Below are 24,795 nucleotides of genomic sequence, written 5' to 3' on the forward strand. Positions count from 1 at the left end.
CATGACATATTTGGTCATATCCAAAAGGCAAACTGGATCATGACAAAGGTGAACCATAGAACTAATTGCACATGATTTGCTTTTCTCAAAAGACCCCCTTTCCCTTCAAAACCCTAAACTAGCTGCCTTGTGACCTTGCTGAGGGGCTTCTGTGCCACCCACTGTACTGAGGTGGCTACAGGATTTCTGTAGACAGGGGCCATTTCTAAATGAATATGGCAGCAGTTTACTGCTCTGTCCCGTTGAATGCAAAGGGGGTAGGACGTACGGCCTTGGGTGTAATCGTTGGGCTATACAAGCCAGTGTGTGTGGACTGTGGAAGGAAACATTTATATGGTAACAGATGAATCGATGAGTTAAGAAACATTGGTCCAGACAGAAATTTTTCTCCATAATCTTCCTACTTTGGTGCCTCCGAAGAAGCAGTAAAAACATTCTACAGCAGGGATCCCCAACCTTTTATACCCTTGAGCCACATTCAAATGGAAAAAGTTTCGGAGAGCAATACAAACATGAAAAAAGTTCCCAATGAGAGCTATAATTGGCTATTTGATAGCCCCTATGTTGACTGGAAACCTACCGAAGGCTTTGTTTGGCAATTACACTGGGTTTTTATGCAATCAAAGCTTGCCTCCTAACCAGACATTCAAAAATAAGCACCTGCTTGGAGGCCACTGGGAGCAACATCCAACGGGTTGTCAAGCAACATGTTGCCCCCGAGCCACTGGTTGTGGATCACTGTTCTACAGTCATGCACAGGGGTTTATGGCTTTAGGGGTAAGCAGGAACCAGCTGTTGAACAAGGTTCTAGATATTGGCCTATTTGACCAAGCAGCATTGCTTTAAGTTGTGTGGCTGGATGACTTGTTGCACCTTTACGCTATTTTCACCAGAGCATCCCGAGTCAACACAGGCTAAGGGCCGCTTGACGCCAGGTTGGATAAACCGAGACCTGAGCTTTGTGTGAGGATACGAGTACATTCCGCCCATTAATGGAAGCATAATATTTACCTTTTTTTGAACAAATAAACGGAAATAGTTTTAATGAGTGTGTATCTTGGTGCTTGGGCTTTCATGTGTCTATTACTCTACTGGGTTCATTTGTTCAACATGTGCATCCATCAAAAAAGGGCAACCCATAGGTGTCCACAAAAGCACCCATTACTGATGCAGAGGGAACAGTGCCTGTAATTGAGACATGTACGTAGCACCAGCTTAAGGTAGGTATTAACCTCCCCTAGTACAGGGCTGCTTCGACCACATTGTGTCCTACAGGTTGTAGTTTAGCAACCCTTAACTTGTCAGCACTTATGCCTATCCAATCCTAACTAAGCAAGAACGGGCATATTCAGCCATACCTTTAAAACGAGTCTTTGCCGCTGCTGGCGGGGGTCCACTTGTTTATTTACAGACCAACAGATAAACTGCCCTGTAGTACCTGCAGGAGATCGCCACCTTGTGGTACCTAGAACTGGGTACAGCCTGTACTTCCCTTATACAGTATTTAGGAGAGCCTTATCTGAGAATTTTTGATACCATGGTGATTGGTCGTTTAGTCGGACAGGTTAGAATATGGTCGGACAATAAGAAAATCTGCACATATATTGTGTATTGGATGATATCCTTGGGGGACCTACAATGGAAGCCACTTTGATACGATTGGTGCCTGTAACTATTTCATAACAGAGGAAGGATTAAAGAACCCAACAATCATAAGTGAACTTATCGGTCAGGTCCCAAGCACCTATCTTTATCTCCAACCCATGGTGGTTGCACTTCCAGCGCAAACAACGCCTGTGTAGCCTGAAGAAGAGCGTATTGAAGTTGAAAATAACCAGTACCAGCGGCGCCCTAGTATTATAGGAAACCATTGGGAGGTAGGGTCCACATATTCTCTGATGCAGGTAGCCGGGGCCTGAAAAGTGTATCGGCCAGAGTGACGTAGATTTTTTGCAGAGTGTTTTGGGCCTCAGTGGATGGGCAATTGAGAATACTCCTTCCCCTTGTTACTAGGCCATCATGAGCTTAGAGTTTAGTTTTGCCCAAGTTGCCATTGTCTCTTGCAAGCTGGCCATAACCTTCCTTCTCTTATGGCCCCAAACAATTAAAAACAAAGTTCTTCCACCTACTTTTCTGACAATTATACTGTTATCACCTACTCTATCCATACTTCTCGTCACACTTGCATTTCACACAAAATAAAAAATTGCTCCTGTTTTGGGGGCTTTTCCAGTTTAAACCCTACTTTGAGCTCCTTTATTTCATTTGGGCCCCTCTTAGCCCATAACAAGGTTACAGATATATAGAAACATTGGGGTAACAGTCACCCTGCTATAGTTCCAGGGGTACCCAGGGCACAAATAAGCACTCACCCCAAATCCCCCCCTAACTGGCCTTCAGGCTGGGCCCCCTTAGCCCATAACAAGGTTACAGATATATAGAAACTTTGGGGTAACAGTCACCCCGCTATAGTTCCAGGGGTACCCAGGGCACAAATAAGCACTCACCTCAAATCCCCCCCTAACTGGCCTTCAGGCTGGGCCCCCTTAGCCCATAACAAGGTTACAGATATATAGAAACTTTGGGGTAACAGTCACCCCGCTATAGTTCCAGGGGTACCCAGGGCACAAATAAGCACTAACCCCAAATCCCCCCTAACTGGCCTTCAGGCTGGGCCCCCTTAGCCCATAACAAGGTTACAGATATATAAAAACACTGGGGTAACAGTCACCCTGCTATAGTTCCAGGGGTACCCAGGGCACAAATAAGCACTCACCCCAAATCCCCCCCTAACTGGCCTTCAGGCTGGGCCCCCTTAGCCCATAACAAGGTTACAGATATATAGAAACATTGGGGTAACAGTCACCCCGCTATAGTTCCAGGGGTACCCAGGGCACAAATAAGCACTCACCCCAAATCCCCCCCTAACTGGCCTTCAGGCTGGGCCCCCTTAGCCCATAACAAGGTTACAGATATATAGAAACATTGGGGTAACAGTCACCCCGCTATAGTTCCAGGGGTACCCAGGGCACAAATAAGCACTCACCCCAAATCCCCCCCTAACTGGCCTTCAGGCTGGGCCCCCTTAGCCCATAACAAGGTTACAGATATATAGAAACATTGGGGTAACAGTCACCCCGCTATAGTTCCAGGGGTACCCAGGGCACAAATAAGCACTCACCCCAAATCCCCCCCTAACTGGCCTTCAGGCTGGGCCCCCTTAGCCCATAACAAGGTTACAGATATATAGAAACATTGGGGTAACAGTCACCCCGCTATAGTTCCAGGGGTACCCAGGGCACAAATAAGCACTCACCCCAAATCCCCCCCTAACTGGCCTTCAGGCTGGGCCCCCTTAGCTGATAACAAGGTTACAGATATATAGAAACATTGGGGTAACAATCACCCCGCTATAGTTCCAGGGGTACCCAGGGCACAAATAAGCACTCACCCCAAATCCCCCCCTAACTGGCCTTCAGGCTGGGCCCCCTTAGCCCATAACAAGGTTACAGACACATGGAAACTCTTCTGTATCAGTCCTTTTATCAATACCTAGGTCACCAACCCCCTTACTGACCATGATGGGTTCCAAGAAATATCTAGAACAGGGACCCCCAAACTGTTTAACTCATGAGCCACACTCAAATGTTCCACCACAAGCATGGACAAAAAGTTCTTTGGGGATGCCAAATAAGGCATGTGATTGGCTCCTTGGTAGCTCCATGTGGACCACTGGCCTGCAGGAGGCTCTTCTTGGTTTTATACTTCTAAAACTTGCCTCCAAACCACAAATTTGAAATGGGCACCTACTTTGAAGGTCACCGGGGGCAACATCAAAGGGGTTGGTGAACGACATAGAAGAACAAAGAGACTTTATCCCCAAATCTCACTGGTCTTCAGACTGGCCCCGAGTCACTACTCTTGGGCTAGTGCTGCCCAACAATTTTCAAGCCACTGCTTTATAGAGTCAAGGGATATCTTACAATATTATATGTATTATTATATGTATTGTACTACATCGGTTATACTCTGGGTGATGTTATGAAATCAGTAACTAATGCAGGATGAGGACACATTGAAAACCTCACCAGTTTGGAACATGTCCAGCTTAACAACAAAATTAGCCTGGAGATGTGTACAAAGTAAAGCCAGTCCTGGCATGTAGGTCTGCTGGTGCTTTTATTGAGGAGAAGTGGCTTTTCTCTGTATTTTCCCATACTTTTCTCGATACACATGTCTGAACGTGGACAAATATCAAGCCCCATTGAAAACAAACACCTTTGTGACGGGGCCACAAGGAAAGAAAAACACGGCACTAGAGGTTAAGTGAAAGGAGGGTCGGACGCGGAACAGGGAGGGGTTTATCAAGGGAACCCAACAGATATATTTTAGGGCTCGATAGTAGTAACTGTCAGTTGAGGAAGTGGCAAATAGAATTAGAAAGTGTAGAGAAGTGAATCATTGCCATTTGTCCCACCAAACAAGGCAGGTTCTGCACAGAACTCCAATGAGCTTGGCATTTCCCTGTCCATGTTCTGGCCACTTGCCCACAGTGACTCAAGGCTTTGTGAGGAAACCACCCTAAACCTGACCCACACGAGGAACCGCAAACCTGCTCTAACTGGTCACAAGGAACATTCTAACTTGGGAATGGTTTTTTATCTAAACTGGCACTGGCAATTACTCTGATGTCTGAACCCCAACACACCTCCACATCATGATCCTGCCCCTATTTGTCACTCCTCCGCCCCCAATCTTATTGGCCTGCCTCCTTTTCCAGTCTTTGTTATTGTACATGCTGTACTACTGTTAATTTATTCTCACATTAAGAGCCCAGATATCTTCTTTCATGCCCTGATAATAAGGCATGAAACAAGAGCGATGGAAACAATCCACCTCCGGACATTAGATAAGCTTCATCATGAGCATATCATTAATTTTGCACCAGGCTAATTTTGTAACAGGTCCTACAGAATGGGTTTGCAGAGATGGGAAGAACCTGACTGAGCCCTGAGCTCAACCTAACCGAACCCCCGTGGAATGAACTGGAACCCCGACTGTGAGCCTGATCCCCAACATCAGTGCCCAACCTGACTAATGCTCTTGTGGCTAAATGGGAGCAACTCCCAGCAACAATGTTCCAACATCTAGTGGGAACCTTCTCTGACTGAGCCCTGACCTCAACCCAACTGAACCCCTGTCAGATGGAACCCCGACTGTGAGCCTGATCCCCAACATCACTGCCCAACTTGACTAATGCTCTTGTGGCTGAATGGGAGCAACTCCCAGCAACACTGTTCCAACATCTAGTGGGAACCTTCCCTGACTGAGCCCTTGAGCCCTACCCAACTGACCCCTGTGGTATGGAACCCCGACTGTGAGCCTGATCCCCAACATCAGTGCCCAACCTGACTAATGCTCTTGTGGCTGAATGGGAGCAACTCCCAGCAACACTGTTCCACCATCTAGTGGGAACCTTCCCTGACTGAGCCCTGAGCCCAACCCAACTGACCCCTGTGGGATGGAACCCCGACTGTGAGCTTGATCCCCAACATCAGTGCCCAACCTGACTAATGCTCTTGTGGCTGAATGGGAGCAACTCCCAGCAACACTGTTCCACCATCTAGTGGGAACCTTCCTCCTCTGAGCCCTGAGCCCAACCCAACTGACCCCTGTGGGATGGAACCCCGACTGTGAGCCTGATCCCCAACATCAGTGCCCAACCTGACTAATGCTCTTGTGGCTAAATGGGAGCAACTCCCAGCAACAATGTTCCAACATCTAGTGGGAACCTTCTCTGACTGAGCCCTGACCTCAACCCAACTGAACCCCTGTCAGATGGAACCCCGACTGTGAGCCTGATCCCCAACATCACTGCCCAACCTGACTAATGCTCTTGTGGCTGAATGGGAGCAACTCCCAGCAACACTGTTCCAACATCTAGTGGGAACCTTCCCTGACTGAGCCCTGAGCCCAACCCAACTGACCCCTGTGGGATGGAACCCCGACTGTGAGCCTGATCCCCAATATCAGTGCCCAACCTGACTAATGCTCTTGTGGCTGAATGGGAGCAACTCCCAGCAACACTGTTCCAACATCTAGTGGGAACCTTCCTCCTCTGAGCCCTGAGCCCAACCCAACTGACCCCTGTGGGATGGAACCCCGACTGTGAGCCTGATCCCCAACATCAGTGCCCAACCTGACTAATGCTCTTGTGGCTAAATGGGAGCAACTCCCAGCAACAATGTTCCAACATCTAGTGGGAACCTTCTCTGACTGAGCCCTGACCTCAACCCAACTGAACCCCTGTCAGATGGAACCCCGACTGTGAGCCTGATCCCCAACATCACTGCCCAACCTGACTAATGCTCTTGTGGCTGAATGGGAGCAACTCCCAGCAACACTGTTCCAACATCTAGTGGGAACCTTCTCTGACTGAGCCCTGACCTCAACCCAACTGAACCCCTGTCAGATGGAACCCCGACTGTGAGCCTGATCCCCAACATCAGTGCCCAACCTGACTAATGCTCTTGTGGCTGAATGGGAGCAACTCCCAGCAACAATGTTCCAACATCTAGTGGGAACCTTCTCTGACTGAGCCCTGACCTCAACCCAACTGAACCCCTGTCAGATGGAACCCCGACTGTGAGCCTGATCCCCAACATGACTGCCCAACTTGACTAATGCTCTTGTGGCTGAATGGGAGCAACTCCCAGCAACACTGTTCCAACATCTAGTGGGAACCTTCCCTGACTGAGCCCTTGAGCCCAACCCAACTGACCCCTGTGGGATGGAACCCCGACTGTGAGCCTGATCCCCAACATCAGTGCCCAACCTGACTAATGCTCTTGTGGCTGAATGGGAGCAACTCCCAGCAACACTGTTCCACCATCTAGTGGGAACCTTCCCTGACTGAGCCCTGAGCCCAACCCAACTGACCCCTGTGGGATGGAACCCCGACTGTGAGCTTGATCCCCAACATCAGTGCCCAACCTGACTAATGCTCTTGTGGCTGAATGGGAGCAACTCCCAGCAACACTGTTCCACCATCTAGTGGGAACCTTCCTCCTCTGAGCCCTGAGCCCAACCCAACTGACCCCTGTGGGATGGAACCCCGACTGTGAGCCTGATCCCCAACATCAGTGCCCAACCTGACTAATGCTCTTGTGGCTAAATGGGAGCAACTCCCAGCAACAATGTTCCAACATCTAGTGGGAACCTTCTCTGACTGAGCCCTGACCTCAACCCAACTGAACCCCTGTCAGATGGAACCCCGACTGTGAGCCTGATCCCCAACATCACTGCCCAACCTGACTAATGCTCTTGTGGCTGAATGGGAGCAACTCCCAGCAACACTGTTCCAACATCTAGTGGGAACCTTCCCTGACTGAGCCCTTGAGCCCAACCCAACTGACCCCTGTGGGATGGAACCCCGACTGTGAGCCTGATCCCCAACATCACTGCCCAACCTGACTAATGCTCTTGTGGCTGAATGGGAGCAACTCCCAGCAACACTGTTCCACCATCTAGTGGGAACCTTCCCTGACTGAGCCCTGAGCCCAACCCAACTGCCCCCTGTGGGATGGAACCCCGACTGTGAGCCTGATCCCCAACATCAGTGCCCAACCTGACTAATGCTCTTGTGGCTGAATGGGAGCAACTCCCAGCAACACTGTTCCACCATCTAGTGGGAACCTTCCCTGACTGAGCCCTGAGCCCAACCCAACTGACCCCTGTGGAATGGAACCCCGACTGTGAGCTTGATCCCCAACATCACTGCCCAACCTGACTAATGCTCTTGTGGCTGAATGGGAGCAACTCCCAGCAACACTGTTCCACCATCTAGTGGGAACCTTCCTCCTCTGAGCCCTGAGCCCAACCCAACTGACCCCCTGTGGGATGGAACCCCGACTGTGAGCCTGATCCCCAACATCACTGCCCAACCTGACTAATGCTCTTGTGGCTGAATGGGAGCAACTCCCAGCAACACTGTTCCACCATCTAGTGGGAACCTTCCCTGACTGAGCCCTGAGCCCAACCCAACTGACCCCTGTGGAATGGAACCCCGACTGTGAGCTTGATCCCCAACATCACTGCCCAACCTGACTAATGCTCTTGTGGCTGAATGGGAGCAACTCCCAGCAACACTGTTCCACCATCTAGTGGGAACCTTCCTCCTCTGAGCCCTGAGCCCAACCCAACTGACCCCCTGTGGGATGGAACCCCGACTGTGAGCCTGATCCCCAACATCACTGCCCAACCTGACTAATGCTCTTGTGGCTGAATGGGAGCAACTCCCAGCAACACTGTTCCACCATCTAGTGGGAACCTTCCCTGACTGAGCCCTGAGCCCAACCCAACTGACCCCTGTGGAATGGAACCCCGACTGTGAGCTTGATCCCCAACATCACTGCCCAACCTGACTAATGCTCTTGTGGCTGAATGGGAGCAACTCCCAGCAACACTGTTCCACCATCTAGTGGGAACCTTCCTCCTCTGAGCCCTGAGCCCAACCCAACTGACCCCTGTGGGATGGAACCCCGACTGTGAGCCTGATCCCCAACATCACTGCCCAACCTCACTAATGCTCTTGTGGCTGAATGGGAGCAACTCCCAGCAACACTGTTCCACCATCTAGTGGGAACCTTCCCTGACTGAGCCCTGACCCCACCCCAACTGGCCCCCTGTGGGATGGAACCCCGACTGTGAGCCTGATCCCCAACATCACTGCCCAACCTCACTAATGCTCTTGTGGCTGAATGGGAGCAACTCCCAGCAACACTGTTCCACCATCTAGTGGGAACCTTCCCTGACTGAGCCCTGAGCCCAACCCAACTGACCCCTGTGGGATGGAACCCCGACTGTGAGCCTGATCCCCAACATCACTGCCCAACCTGACTCATGCTCTTGTGGCTGAATGGGAGCAACTCCCAGCAACACTGTTCCAACATCTAGTGGGAACCTTCCCTGACTGAGCCCTGAGCCCAACCCAACTGACCCCTGTGGGATGGAACCCCGACTGTGAGCCTGATCCCCAATATCAGTGCCCAACCTGACTAATGCTCTTGTGGCTAAATGGGAGCAACTCCCAGCAACAATGTTCCAACATCTAGTGGGAACCTTCTCTGACTGAGCCCTGACCTCAACCCAACTGACCCCTGTGGGATGGAACCCCGACTGTGAGCCTGATCCCCAACATCAGTGCCCAACCTGACTAATGCTCTTGTGGCTAAATGGGAGCAACTCCCAGCAACAATGTTCCAATATCTAGTGGGAACCTTCTCTGACTGAGCCCTGACCTCAACCCAACTGAACCCCTGTCAGATGGAACCCCGACTGTGAGCCTGATCCCCAACATCACTGCCCAACTTGACTAATGCTCTTGTGGCTGAATGGGAGCAACTCCCAGCAACACTGTTCCAACATCTAGTGGGAACCTTCCCTGACTGAGCCCTTGAGCCCAACCCAACTGACCCCTGTGGGATGGAACCCCGACTGTGAGCCTCATCCCCAACATCAGTGCCCAACCTGACTAATGCTCTTGTGGCTGAATGGGAGCAACTCCCAGCAACACTGTTCCACCATCTAGTGGGAACCTTCCCTGACTGAGCCCTGAGCCCAACCCAACTGACCCCTGTGGGATGGAACCCCGACTGTGAGCTTGATCCCCAACATCAGTGCCCAACCTGACTAATGCTCTTGTGGCTGAATGGGAGCAACTCCCAGCAACACTGTTCCACCATCTAGTGGGAACCTTCCTCCTCTGAGCCCTGAGCCCAACCCAACTGCCCCCTGTGGGATGGAACCCCGACTGTGAGCCTGATCCCCAACATCAGTGCCCAACCTGACTAATGCTCTTGTGGCTGAATGGGAGCAACTCCCAGCAACACTGTTCCACCATCTAGTGGGAACCTTCCTCCTCTGAGCCCTGAGCCCAACCCAACTGACCCCTGTGGGATGGAACCCCGACTGTGAGCCTGATCCCCAACATCAGTGCCCAACCTGACTAATGCTCTTGTGGCTAAATGGGAGCAACTCCCAGCAACAATGTTCCAACATCTAGTGGGAGCCTTCTCTGACTGAGCCCTGACCTCAACCCAACTGAACCCCTGTCAGATGGAACCCCGACTGTGAGCCTGATCCCCAACATCACTGCCCAACCTGACTAATGCTCTTGTGGCTGAATGGGAGCAACTCCCAGCAACACTGTTCCAACATCTAGTGGGAACCTTCCCTGACTGAGCCCTTGAGCCCAACCCAACTGACCCCTGTGGGATGGAACCCCGACTGTGAGCCTGATCCCCAACATCAGTGCCCAACCTGACTAATGCTCTTGTGGCTGAATGGGAGCAACTCCCAGCAACACTGTTCCACCATCTAGTGGGAACCTTCCCTGACTGAGCCCTGAGCCCAACCCAACTGACCCCTGTGGAATGGAACCCCGACTGTGAGCTTGATCCCCAACATCACTGCCCAACCTGACTAATGCTCTTGTGGCTGAATGGGAGCAACTCCCAGCAACACTGTTCCACCATCTAGTGGGAACCTTCCTCCTCTGAGCCCTGAGCCCAACCCAACTGACCCCCTGTGGGATGGAACCCCGACTGTGAGCCTGATCCCCAACATCACTGCCCAACCTGACTAATGCTCTTGTGGCTGAATGGGAGCAACTCCCAGCAACACTGTTCCACCATCTAGTGGGAACCTTCCCTGACTGAGCCCTGAGCCCAACCCAACTGACCCCTGTGGGATGGAACCCCGACTGTGAGCTTGATCCCCAACATCAGTGCCCAACCTGACTAATGCTCTTGTGGCTGAATGGGAGCAACTCCCAGCAACACTGTTCCACCATCTAGTGGGAACCTTCCTTCTCTGAGCCCTGAGCCCAACCCAACTGACCCCTGTGGGATGGAACCCCGACTGTGAGCCTGATCCCCAACATCAGTGCCCAACCTGACTAATGCTCTTGTGGCTGAATGGGAGCAACTCCCAGCAACACTGTTCCACCATCTAGTGGGAACCTTCCTCCTCTGAGCCCTGAGCCCAACCCAACTGACCCCTGTGGGATGGAACCCCGACTGTGAGCCTGATCCCCAACATCAGTGCCCAACCTGACTAATGCTCTTGTGGCTGAATGGGAGCAACTCCCAGCAACAATGTTCCAACATCTAGTGGGAACCTTCTCTGACTGAGCCCTGACCTCAACCCAACTGAACCCCTGTCAGATGGAACCCCGACTGTGAGCCTGATCCCCAACATCACTGCCCAACCTGACTAATGCTCTTGTGGCTGAATGGGAGCAACTCCCAGCAACACTGTTCCAACATCTAGTGGGAACCTTCCCTGACTGAGCCCTTGAGCCCAACCCAACTGACCCCTGTGGGATGGAACCCCGACTGTGAGCCTGATCCCCAACATCACTGCCCAACCTGACTAATGCTCTTGTGGCTGAATGGGAGCAACTCCCAGCAACACTGTTCCACCATCTAGTGGGAACCTTCCCTGACTGAGCCCTGAGCCCAACCCAACTGCCCCCTGTGGGATGGAACCCCGACTGTGAGCCTGATCCCCAACATCAGTGCCCAACCTGACTAATGCTCTTGTGGCTGAATGGGAGCAACTCCCAGCAACACTGTTCCACCATCTAGTGGGAACCTTCCCTGACTGAGCCCTGAGCCCAACCCAACTGACCCCTGTGGAATGGAACCCCGACTGTGAGCTTGATCCCCAACATCACTGCCCAACCTGACTAATGCTCTTGTGGCTGAATGGGAGCAACTCCCAGCAACACTGTTCCACCATCTAGTGGGAACCTTCCTCCTCTGAGCCCTGAGCCCAACCCAACTGACCCCCTGTGGGATGGAACCCCGACTGTGAGCCTGATCCCCAACATCACTGCCCAACCTCACTAATGCTCTTGTGGCTGAATGGGAGCAACTCCCAGCAACACTGTTCCACCATCTAGTGGGAACCTTCCCTGACTGAGCCCTGAGCCCAACCCAACTGACCCCTGTGGAATGGAACCCCGACTGTGAGCTTGATCCCCAACATCACTGCCCAACCTGACTAATGCTCTTGTGGCTGAATGGGAGCAACTCCCAGCAACACTGTTCCACCATCTAGTGGGAACCTTCCCTGACTGAGCCCTGAGCCCAACCCAACTGACCCCTGTGGAATGGAACCCCGACTGTGAGCTTGATCCCCAACATCAGTGCCCAACCTGACTAATGCTCTTGTGGCTGAATGGGAGCAACTCCCAGCAACACTGTTCCACCATCTAGTGGGAACCTTCCCTGACTGAGCCCTGAGCCCAACCCAACTGACCCCTGTGGAATGGAACCCCCGACTGTGAGCTTGATCCCCAACATCACTGCCCAACCTGACTAATGCTCTTGTGGCTGAATGGGAGCAACTCCCAGCAACACTGTTCCACCATCTAGTGGGAACCTTCCTCCTCTGAGCCCTGAGCCCAACCCAACTGACCCCTGGGGGATGGAACCCCGACTGTGAGCCTGATCCCCAACATCACTGCCCAACCTCACTAATGCTCTTGTGGCTGAATGGGAGCAACTCCCAGCAACACTGTTCCACCATCTAGTGGGAACCTTCCCTGACTGAGCCCTGACCCCACCCCAACTGGCCCCTGTGGGATGGAACCCCGACTGTGAGCCTGATCCCCAACATCACTGCCCAACCTCACTAATGCTCTTGTGGCTGAATGGGAGCAACTCCCAGCAACACTGTTCCACCATCTAGTGGGAACCTTCCCTGACTGATCCCTGAGCCCAACCCAACTGACCCCTGTGGGATGGAACCCCGACTGTGAGCCTGATCCCCAACATCACTGCCCAACCTGACTAATGCTCTTGTGGCTGAATGGGAGCAACTCCCAGCAACACTGTTCCACCATCTAGTGGGAACCTTCCCTGACTGAGCCCTGAGCCCAACCCAACTGGCCCCTTGTGGGATGGAACCCCGACTGTGAGCCTGATCCCCAACATCACTGCCCAACCTGACTAATGCTCTTGTGGCTGAATGGGAGCAACTCCCAGCAACACTGTTCCACCATCTAGTGGGAACCTTCCCTGACTGAGCCCTGAGCCCAACCCAACTGGCCCCTTGTGGGATGGAACCCCGACTGTGAGCCTGATCCCCAACATCAATGCCCAACCTCACTAATGCTCTTGTGGCTGAATGGGAGCAACTCCCAGCAACACTGTCCCCAACACACCTCCACATCATGACCCTGCCCCTATATGTCACTGCTCAGCCCCCAATCTTATTGACCTGCCTCCTTTTCCGGTCTTTGCCAAAGTCGAAGGAGATAACCCTAGTCGTTAGTTCATTACAAAATGTCCAATGAAGCAATAAGGAAAACTTCATTATAAAGAATATGCCACACCCCTCTAAATCAAATTGGAAACTAATAAACAGATTAGAACCAGGAGGACCAGCCCTTTCTGCGCCAGATGGAATCTGGGACTGGCAATAAATAGATACCATAAACCCCAGTAAGCTTGTAAGTAAGAGTGTAACCATGTTAATTGTCTCATTATCATAACAGGATAAATGGCTTTGTGCTCCTTCCGTGGAGCATATAATTAATGATAATTGCCCTGGGGAATTGCTAATTGTGTATATTAGGGCATCATCACCTGTGCTATTTATTTCCCTGTGCGAGTTATCTCTAGATAAACATCTAAATCAAGGAGAATACAGATGTCTCCCAGACAAGGAGGGGGGCTGATAATTGTAAAAAAGATTAAACCCTTTCTGTTGCCATGTAAATAAGTCTGTAGCAACATTTTACAGGGATGTAAAAAGGGTAAGTTCTTGGGTAAGGGTGCTATTCATACTATATTGCCCAAGTATGGGAACCCCTGCCTGCCCAACATCTCATTCTTCAACCAAAAGGATTAATATAAAGTTGCCCCTTACTTGCTGCTATAACTGCCCCTGCTCTTCTAGGAAGGTTCCAACTAGATGGTGGAATCGTGTTGCTGGGAGTTGCTCCCATTCAGCCACAAGAGCATTAGTCAGGTTGGGCAGTGATGTTGGGGATCAGGCTCACAGTCGGGGTTCCATCCCACAGGGGTCAGTTGGGTTGGGCTCAGGGCTCAGTCAGGGAAGGTTCCCACTAGATGGTGGAACAGTGTTGCTGGGAGTTGCTCCCATTCAGCCACAAGAGCATTAGTCAGGTTGGGCAGTGATGTTGGGGATCAGGCTCACAGTCGGGGTTCCATCCCACAGGGGGGCAGTTGGGTTGGGCTCAGGGCTCAGTCAGGGAAGGTTCCCACTAGATGGTGGAACAGTGTTGCTGGGAGTTGCTCCCATTCAGCCACAAGAGCATTAGTCAGGTTGGGCAGTGATGTTGCGGATCAGGCTCACAGTCGGGGTTCCATCCCACAGGGGGGCAGTTGGGTTGGGCTCAGGGCTCAGTCAGGGAAGGTTCCCACTAGATGGTGGAACAGTGTTGCTGGGAGTTGCTCCCATTCAGCCACAAGAGCATTAGTCAGGTTGGGCACTTTCACACTTCTCTAATAAACTTTCTGTCACAGTGGCACAGATCCTATCTGATCCCCCCCATTGTAAGCAGCAGTCCTGCCCTGCTTTATGGCTGAGATTCTAGCTATCTGTATAACAGAGCATTCTGTCACAGTGGCACAGATCCTATCTGATCCCCCCCCATTGTAAGCAGCAGTCCTGCCCTGCTTTATGGCTGAGATTCTAGCTATCTGTATAACAGAGCATTCTGTCACAGTGGCACAGATCCTATCTGATCCCCCCCCATTGTAAGCAGCAGTCCTGCCCTGCTTTATGGCTGAGATTCTAGCTATCTGTATAACAGAGCATTCTGTCACAGTGGCACAGATCCTATCTGATCCCCCCCATTGTAAGCAGCAGTCCTGCCCTGCTTTATGGCTGAGATTCTAGCTATCTGTATAACAGAGCATTCTGTCACAGTGGCACAGATCCTATCTGATCCCCCCATTGTAAGCAGCAGTCCTGCCCTGCTTTATGGCTGAGATTCTAGCTATCTGTATAACAGAGCATTCTGTCACAGTGGCACAGATCCTATCTGATCCCCCCCATTGTAAGCAGCAGTCCTGCCCTGCTTTATGGCTGAGATTCTAGCTATCTGTATAACAGAGCATTCTGTCACAGTGGCACAGATCCTATCTGATCCCCCCCCATTGTAAGCAGCAGTCCTGCCCTGCTTTATGGCTGAGATTCTAGCTATCTGTATAACAGAGCATTCTGTCACAGTGGCACAGATCCTATCTGATCCCCCCATTGTAAGCAGCAGTCCTGCCCTGCTTTATGGCTGAGATTCTAATGCATTCTTGTTTTTGTATTGCACCAGTGATTTCAGGAGACGGAGATTTATATTTAGGCGAATAGAGGAGCCTCTGAGCACATTATCCCTCCCAGCAAATAAAGCCAAGTGTTTGCACTGCCCAGCCTGTAAGGACTGCCCCCCTCTCTGCACTGCGAGGCTGGAGATGAGAGTAGGGAGGCACCGGGGCAATAGATCCATGGGAGAATGAGTCGCTAGGGGAGCAGTGTTTTGTACATGGGAGGGGTATAGCTGATTAATGTCAAATCGTTATGATCAAAGCCTCTAATGAGAAGCTCCGGCTGCCAGTTTCTCACTTCCTTGTATTGGGCTCTGTATTCCGCCTCTGCCCAATGAGGAGATCATTCCCGAGTGCCAGCCTGCAGGTAAGCCGCTTCTACCCTTATTCTCAGGGGAGCCAAAATCTGCCCCCCAGCATAGCTTCATGCTCCTGGGCTCGGTCACTATTGGGGTCACTCTATGGGGTTCCCTGAGTTTCAAATCTAACCTCTGTGCCCCCGACCCAAAGGTTAGAAATCCCTAAATGCAAAAAACTTTTCAATGTAAATTCTGTTTTCAGGTCCATTTGAGTCTACAGGGGGGGCCACAGAGGTGTGTAATGGGGGGTAACACAGTTGTATATTTGGCTTCATTATCCCCTGGGCCCCGAGACCCTTCGACCCACCACTGTATGGGTTAATACCTACCGAACAAGTTCCGTTTATTTTAAACCAGCAGGAAATGCTCATGAGGTTTTCTATTTGTACTTAAAATAGTAAGGCGGCAGTCACATCATTCCCAGGCAGTGAGGGGGGGGAACTGACAGCTGAAAGGTTTGTTGCTTTCTGTTTGGAAATATATCAGCTGCTTCCAGGGTCGGACTGGGCCACCAAGGCACCGGAGAAAAACCCAGTGGGCCCCGTTGGCCCAGACCCAATCCGTGTCAACGATCCCCCGGCCACCAGTGTTCCTTTCCCTGATGCGTTGTAAGGGGGAGGACGTCGGGCGGGTGGCAGGGGCCCCTGTGGGTCCTGCCCCTTCCAGTCCGACCCTGGCTGCTTCCAATGGGATCAGATAGGATCTGTGCCCGTTAAAGGGGTAGTTCACCTTTAAATTAGCATTTAATATGATGTAAATCATATCATTTATTATTTTTGGTGGTCTTTCAGTTATTTAGCTTTTTGTTTAGCAGCTCTCCAGTTTGGAATTTCAGCAGCTATCTGGTTGCTAGGGTCTTGTCTACCTTAGCAACCAGGGAGTGGTTTGAATAAGAGACGGGAATATGAATAGGAGAGGGACCGTACAGAAAGATAAGGAATAAAAAGTAATAAGAGACATAAGATCACAGAGCAATAGGTTTTGGCTGCCGGGGTCAGTGACCCCCATTTGAAAGCTGGAAAGAAGCAGAAGAAGAAGGCAAATAATACTTAAACTAGAAAAAAGTAAATAATGAAGACCAATTGCAAAGTTGCTAGGAATAGGACATTCTATAGCATACTAAGAGTTAATGTAAAGGTCTTTAAAACTGCTAATATAATCACCCCCCTAAGGGGTGTTGCTGGGGATACCTCCTTTTAGATGCCACCACCACTATCTCCAAGGGGCCCAGGGTGGCAGTTTAAGGGTGGGCTAATGTGACTGATGTTGCCCTATGGCTAACGAAGGCTCAGCACCTCTAATATTACAGGTTCATCTATTGTTTATATTCATATCTAGTAGTGGCCTCTCCCTTTTGTTGGAACCAGCAGGTCTAATGACTCCACCGTCACTAATCCGACATCATTCAGGGTAAACACGTAAGAAAGAGAGAAAGCAGATTTAGTAAATAGTGGATTAAGAAGGATCAACATTACAGTAATATATTATTCTTGGACTCTCCAATACTGTGACCTCAGGTAAACCTGAGCGTTCATTATAGGCTAGAAACATCTCCGGCTAATGGCCACTAATGAGGATGTGGGAGGGAGAAGTCCATTTAGTAGCGCAGGGATTACACTGAGAGGAAGAATGGAGCAGATACCACTGTACAGTGTATTACAGGCACGTGGCCACCATAAATCCCTTGCCGGAGACAGCTGTCTGCCCTAAACTCTAGGAACCTTCACCCGTAGCTACCATAAGGTGCTTCTCTCCAAGCCAACCAAGTGGTATTTGGACTCAAGACTTTACGTCTTGAATAAAGTTACAAACTTCTAAAAACAAGTCATTCAGCTACAATTCCAGGAATATCAAGGACAACAAAAAGTTCAATCTCTGTCTTGGTTTTATAGGGGAATCTAGGCGCCATCATCTCCAAATCTCACCCAAAGCGGCCTTCAAGCTGGGCCAACAAGAAATGATTATTGACATAGGGTTATGTGTATGTTCCGTACCCTTGTTAGGTTGGAAAAAGGTTGGGAATATTCTTCAGTTGAATACTCAAGACAGTGGCAGCAGATTTCTTCTGCATGATCTAGGTCAGAGGCTTTTTTGGGGTTGTGGGCAACCATTTGGCTTGCTTATGTTCATTATAATGATAATGTGGACTGAACAGACACTATAGTTCCAAGAATAAAACAGTTCACCCCAATTGGCCTTCAGTCATGACCCTCTCCCTTCCATTGCTCTGAACCCTTCTAGAGGGGCCAGGTTCAACGTTTTGGAAACACCTTGATGAGAGTTATTTATACCCCTTTAGTTCCATTGGTCGCTGTTTATCCCAGGCCATATTCTTCATGCAGGACAGTTCCAGGTTGTTATACATGACGAGTGGCGCATAAGTATTCCAGTGTTATCTATCTCACATTGTGGAACTAACAACCCTAATACTCTGCTAGTGTTTTGGTTACAAAGTCATGGCTTTGACATGAAGAACATGTTCAGACAGTTATTGTAACCAAATCACTCACTGCTCAAGAACAATCAAACCTGCCCTTTAGGGCTGATTCCTCTGATGTTGTTCGGGCTTCAGATCAATATGCAGGTCCCAAAGAGGTTGGGTCGTGGTCCCAAAGAGGTTGGGTCACCATCCCACCACTTTGAAACCAGACACAAATAAAATCCACAAGCTGCATGGCTGATAAGAAGCTACCTTAGATGCCTACTATATGGCTGCAAAGAAAACCTATATGAACTGATATTTAGCTCATTCGCCAATCATGGAAGGAATTTATTGTGTGTCTGGTTTAAAAGGGGTACTGTAGTGACCCTACTAAGAGTCTCCTGTCAACTTTATGACATTATGTTGATCCAACAGTCAGGGTAGTGCCCAGATTTACCCATATGGCACAACTGGTGGAGTCAGCGTGAGGTCCTATCTTCGTCTATTATGCCCTTTATTGATGGAAATGGGAAACATCTCAGTGGGTTGATTTTTCTGATGTTGTTCGGGCTGCATGTCAATATGCAGGTCCTAAAGAGGTTGGGTTGTGGTCCCAAAGAGGTTGGGTCAACATCCAACCACTTTGAAACCAGACACAAAGAAAATCCACAAGCTGCATGGCTGATAAGAAGCTACCTTAGATGCCTACTATATGGCTGCAGAGAAACCCACCCAAACCTACAGTATATGAACTGCTATTTAGCTCATTCACCAATCGTGGAAGGAATTTATTGCGTGTCTGGTTTAAAAGGGGTACTGTAGTGACCTTACTAAGAGTCTCCTGTCAACTTTATGACATTATGCTGATCCAACAGTCTGGGTAGTCTGGGACCTGCATATGGCACCCATATGGCACAACTAGTGGAGTCAGTGTGAGGTCCTGTCTTCATCTGTTATGCCCTTTATTGATGGAAATGGGAAACATTTCAGTGGGTTGATTTTTCTGATGTTGTTCGGGCTGCAAGTCAATATGCAGGTCCCAAAGAGGTTGGATTGTGGCCCCAAGAGGTTGGGTCACCATCCCACCACTTTGAAACCAGACACAAAAAAAATCCACAAGCTGCATGGCTGATAAGAAGCTACCTTAGATGCCTACTATATGGCTGCAGAGAAACCCATATGGTACAACTAGTGGAGTCAGTGTGAGGTCCTATCTTCATCTGTTATGCCCTTTATTGATGGAAATGGGAAACATCTCAGTGGGTTGATTTTTCTGATGTTGTTTGGGCCCTAGTGACCCTACTAAGAGCCTCCTTAATGACATTATGCTGATCCAACAGTCTTGGTAGTGCCCAGATTTACCCATATAGCACAACTGGTGGAGTCAGTGTGAGGTCCTGTCTTCATCTATTATGCCCTTTATTGACGGAAATGGGAAACATCTCAGTGGGTAATCTTGGCAATACACTGGAAGACCTGCTCGTTTGTCCACCTTGAGGTGGGCGATATGAGATTCATCCGCTTGTTTGGCCCTCGGGTCAAATGATTGGATCACATTGATGGGATGCAGGCTGGTGGGGCAAAGACCAAATCGACCAACTGATGTGCTCCTTGACCAACGGGATTTTTAACCATCCTCCAGATATCTGTCAGGTATGCCTGCCAGAGAGCCAACATATGGGCCAATAAGCTGCTGACATGCTCCATCTGCAGTATGGCCACCTTAACTCGGTGCAACCCCTTGCTTCTGCACACAAAGCCTGGGTATTACCCAAAATACAGCACGCTTGTAATTAAACGTAGAACTAGAACATAGTAACATAGTCAAAAAGGAAGAAACCAAAGTAACGGTGAAGTGGTTTGTTTCCCCGGCGCTCCACAACCTAGGCAAATATTTGTCACCCATATCTGGCACTTTCTACCATGACTAACATTGTGTGTGTTTATAGTCTTAGGTTTTGCAAGAAATCAAATATCATTAGGCCTTCTTGTAACAATGACACCCAGTGAGAATGAGATGACAATTGCTTGGCATTTTAATTTAGAAATGATTAGGCAACAGAACAGTTTGTGGGTGGAGTTCCCCTTTAAATAACTAAAATGACTCCTGAGGACGCCCAAGCTATTTTGTCTAAAGCAGTAGCTTCCGCTTTCGTACAAATGTTTGCTTTTGAGTGAGTCAATATTGTCTCAAAGCTGATCCACTCTCTGGCTGGAAAGGGCTGCCGAATGGTCCAACATTTGGGGAATTTTGCCTGAATGTGGCCAGTTCCATGGATGATTGTTTAGACCTTCCTAGCCCAGGAGTGGCCCAATAAAGTTATATAACAGTAGGCATTACCATTAAACCAGCTGTACATATACTTTCACCTTGTAGACAGTGATATTCTGAGACAATTAGCATCTGGTCTTCATATTTTTTATGGTTTTTTAGTTATTTAGCTTTTTGTTCAGCAGAAGTGATGGGCGAAATGTTTCGGCAGGCATGGCTTCCCGGCCGAATTTCCGCATTTCACCATTGGCGGATTGTTTTGCGAAACGGATGTAAACATTTGCTGCAGAAAAATTCGTTGCGCGTCCAAATATTGTTGCGTGACAAAAGAATAGCTACGCGACAAAAGAATAGCCACGAGACAAAAGAATAGCTACGCGACAAAAGAATAGCCACAAAACAAAAGAATAGCCGCGGGCGACAAAAGAATAGCCATGAGACAAAAGAATAGCCATGAGGCAAAAGAATAGCCACGAGGCAAAAGAATAGCTACGCGACAAAAGAATAGCCACGAGACAAAAGAATAGCCGCGCACGACAAAAGAATAGCCACGAGACAAAAGAATAGCTACGCGACAAAAGAATAGCCACGAGACAAAAGAATAGCCGCGCACGACAAAAGAATAGCCACGAGACAAAAGAATAGCCGCGGGCGACAAAAGAATAGCTGGGCCATCGTTTGTGCCCATACATGGGCCGATAAGCTGCAGAATCTTTCAGACCAAAGGTCCCCATACACGTGAAGATTCGCTCGCTTGACGAGGTCGCCAAGCGAACTGATCTGCTCCCGATATCGCCCACCTACGGGTTGGGTGATATCGGGAAAATGTAGGCAAATTCGTTTGGGGCCAAATGATCGAATTATAACGGTGCCAATGGGGCAGTCGGTTTGGGGACCGCTTCAACGAGCCGATGCGGTCCCCGATCCTACTAAATCCTTTAACCTGCCTGATTGATATCTGCCCAATTTCAGGCCAGATATTGGTTGGGCATGACCCTGGTTCCTGCCCCTACAGGGGCCAATAAGCTGCCGAAACGGTTCAAGGGACCGATATTGGCAGCTACAATCGGCCGGTGTATGGGGACCTTTATATCAGCAGCTAGAATCAGTCTGTGTATGGCCACCTTAAGTTATGGATGTATGGATTTTAAAGGTCACTGGTAGCTATGTGCTAGGTTACCCAACATGAGCCATTGGTTCCCCTTCGCGGAAATGTAGGAGGTCACAACTATCAGTCCATAAACCTAAAAAAATATAACTAGGGATTCACCGAATCCAGGATTCGGTTCGGTATTTGGCGAAGGTTCGACCTAGTGTCCAAGTGTCTGACTGAACCCAATCTGAATCCCTAAAATCACATGACTTTTGGTTACATGAAGACGGAAGTAAAAAAAAAAATGTTAAGCTCGCTTCTATTGAACCCTTCTGTAGCCTATTTCACGAAGGGTTCGCAGTTCGTCAGAACCCAAAAATAATGGATTTGTTGCATCTATAACTATAACCCCTATGTACAGTGTGGTGAGGCCAGGTTTGTAAGGCCCAACCAGATACAACCAACACAGGGCAATTAGATGACCCATTGTGATCATGATGCTACGGGTGGTGCCCAGGCATATCTCATTGTGCTTACAAGTCTGACTGCATTTCAAGTGAGCTAATTAAAAAATTCAGGCTGCGAATGGTTGCATTTCAAGTGAGCTAAAAATTAATTAATTTCATGCCGCAAATGGTATTGCCATAGAGATGTGTCCAGTAAGAACTTTCTTATTTATAGGTTCCACCCGTGGTGAATTCTCTACCAAATCTCATTGTGATTCTTCTCTGTTTGCAGATACCCAGTAAGGACTGATATGCCATGTTCTATGTAAGGAGACATTTCTTCTGTTGGTGTACCGTCGGCATAACATGCCTTCTTCTGTCCTTCAACTTTTATTGGTCAAAGAAGTTTCATTTGGGAGTTGCCTGGAGAAACATCGAGTCTTGCAGCGTCAAGTTGCCTCAAGACACAATCACACCACTGAAGGGCACCAAAGCCTATGTCATCGCCCCATACTATGACAACCGAGAGAAGGACATCATACGGATCTTGGGGATTGTCCACCATCAAGAGGTGGAAGAACTTTACTGCTACTTCTGTTGTACATCCGACACTGTTCTGTACACAGTCAAAGCAGTCATAAATATCCACTCGGACCGGTTTGACTTCCCCTATGGTTTAGCCGATATCATCTGTTCAGAACCACCAAGCTGCACGCCGACACACGTCTCAGTTCACTGGTCTCCATACGAACCACACGACAGTCTTACCACCTTCAAAATTCTTAACAGAAACCCAGGCAGACCAACAGCCAACTTCACCGTCTGTTTCTCCGCCATGTTTGGGAATTACAACAACGTCCTGCAGTTCATCCAGACCATTGAAATGTATAAGATACTGGGCGCCCAAAATGTCATGGTCTACCTAAACAACTGCAGCCGAAAAATGGAGAAGGTCCTTCAGTACTACACCGAGGAAGGGACGGTGGAGGTGATCCCCTGGCACATTCAGCGATATCTGAAGGTCTCTGATAACTGGCAATATCCCAACGATGGCACGGAAATTGGTTATTACGGGCAGATATCGGCACTAAATGACTGTATTTACAGAAACATGTACTCTAGCAAGTTTGTTGTACTCAACGACCAGGATGAAATAATTCTGCCTTTCAAGCACCGGACTTGGGACACCATGATGGAAAGTCTTCAACGAAAAAACCCCAAAGTGGGAATCTTTCAATTTGAAAACCATATTTTCCCCCAAACTGTGGTTTCCAATGGAAATTTTACCAACACATCTTCATGGAACAGGGTCCCGGGGTCCAACCTACTGCAATATATACACCGGGAACCAGACAGACTTTCGTACTACAATGCCCGGAAAATGATATTGGATCCGAGGGCAGTGATCCAAACGTCTGTTCACTCTACCCTGAAACAGTACAAAAGATCTATGTATGTCCCTCTACACACCGCCCTGGTTTATCACTGTAGAGACCCCCTGCAGCACAATTTACCTAGGGCGTCTTTAATTAAAGATAGAACTATATGGAGGTATAACGTTTCCTTAATTAGGAACGTTAACCAGGCGTTGCTGAAGTTTAAACTGATTGGATAATAAACATGTATGTTATTTAATGAAGGAGAGTATGAACTGTGCCTGCTTATGAGGTTGATGATAAAAGAATTAACAACGCGTTTCGCACTTGCCTAGTATGCCTAACTGTGTGCTCTGTTTTTAAGGCAATTGTACGTGGGGCAATTTGGTTGCCCTGGCATTTTGCAGCATGTTGGGCAGGCGACTTAACGCTCAAAAGAGTCCTGGCTATGAACTGACAGTGACCCGACCTGTGGCGAAAGGGCACCAGGGGCTTTTGGGCGATTCCCATTCAAACGAATGGAAGGGAGGGACTGATTGCCGTCCACCAAGTTGCAAAGCACTCGGAATAGTACCATGTACTTTAACCCTTAAGGAATTCACGTGGGGTTCTTCCTTGCAGCTTGCATCCTATGACTATTGTAGTTCACCAGTGACCCATCGCATTTCATGCTCGCATTTTATGGTTGCTCTGTTCTGTTCTCAGCAACTGCTTCAGGCAGAGAAATGCTCAAAAACTTCACACATTCATCTGCCGTTATAATGAATTTGAGACGACATCGCCACCGGCTGGTCATTTTAGCCAACTGACTACGGCTGGCTGAAAATACATTTCCCGGGAAAAGGAAAGTCGGGTTCCTTTTTCAGCCGACTGAACTGCTAATAAAATTGTTACTAGAAGATGGGTCCGAGGAACGTTACTTAGATTTTCTTCAAAATATATGTATAGTGTTTGTAATTTGTTGCCCTCAAAAAGTGCAGGAAGGTAACATTACAGTATAATTGCCCCATTTGTATATTTCTGTTCTTGTCCTGACACAGTATTTCTGCCTTGAATTCTCTCAGCAACTGTGAGCTTACAATCTAAGGCCCCTATCCCATTCCCATCAGTCAATGCCCCAGTGAGCTTACAATCTAAGGTCCCTATCCCATTCCCATCAGTCCCTGCCCCAGTGAGCTTACAATCTAAGGTCCCTATCCCATTCCCATCAGTCCCTGCCCCAGTGAGCTTACAGTCTAAGGTCCCTATCCCATTCCCATCAGCCCCTGCCCCAGTGAGCTTACAATCTAAGGTCCCTATCCCATTCCCATCAGCCCCTGCCCCAGTGAGCTTACAATCTAAGGTCCCTATCCCATTCCCATCAGCCCCTGCCCCAGTGAGCTTACAATCTAAGGTCCCTATCCCATTCCCATCAGTCCCTGCCCCAGTGAGTTTACAATCTAAGGTCCCTATCCCATTCCCATCAGTCCCT

General features: G+C 49.1%; 1 protein-coding gene across 1 annotated transcript; it reads left to right on the forward strand.

The window, feature by feature from the left end:
* The first annotated feature begins 15,489 nt into the window (after nt 1-15,489).
* Nucleotides 15,490-24,219, forward strand: LOC105945137. The gene is made up of 2 exons (XM_004917533.4): nt 15,490-15,723; nt 22,241-24,219. The coding sequence occupies exon 2, from the start codon at nt 22,265-22,267 to the stop codon at nt 23,561-23,563; it is 1,299 nt and encodes a 432-aa protein (XP_004917590.2). The 5' UTR covers nt 15,490-15,723; nt 22,241-22,264; the 3' UTR covers nt 23,564-24,219.
* Nucleotides 24,220-24,795: the final 576 nt, after the last annotated feature.

The sequence above is a fragment of the Xenopus tropicalis genome, chromosome 8, assembly GCF_000004195.4.
Source record: "Xenopus tropicalis strain Nigerian chromosome 8, UCB_Xtro_10.0, whole genome shotgun sequence".
Classification (NCBI taxonomy): domain Eukaryota; kingdom Metazoa; phylum Chordata; class Amphibia; order Anura; family Pipidae; genus Xenopus; species Xenopus tropicalis.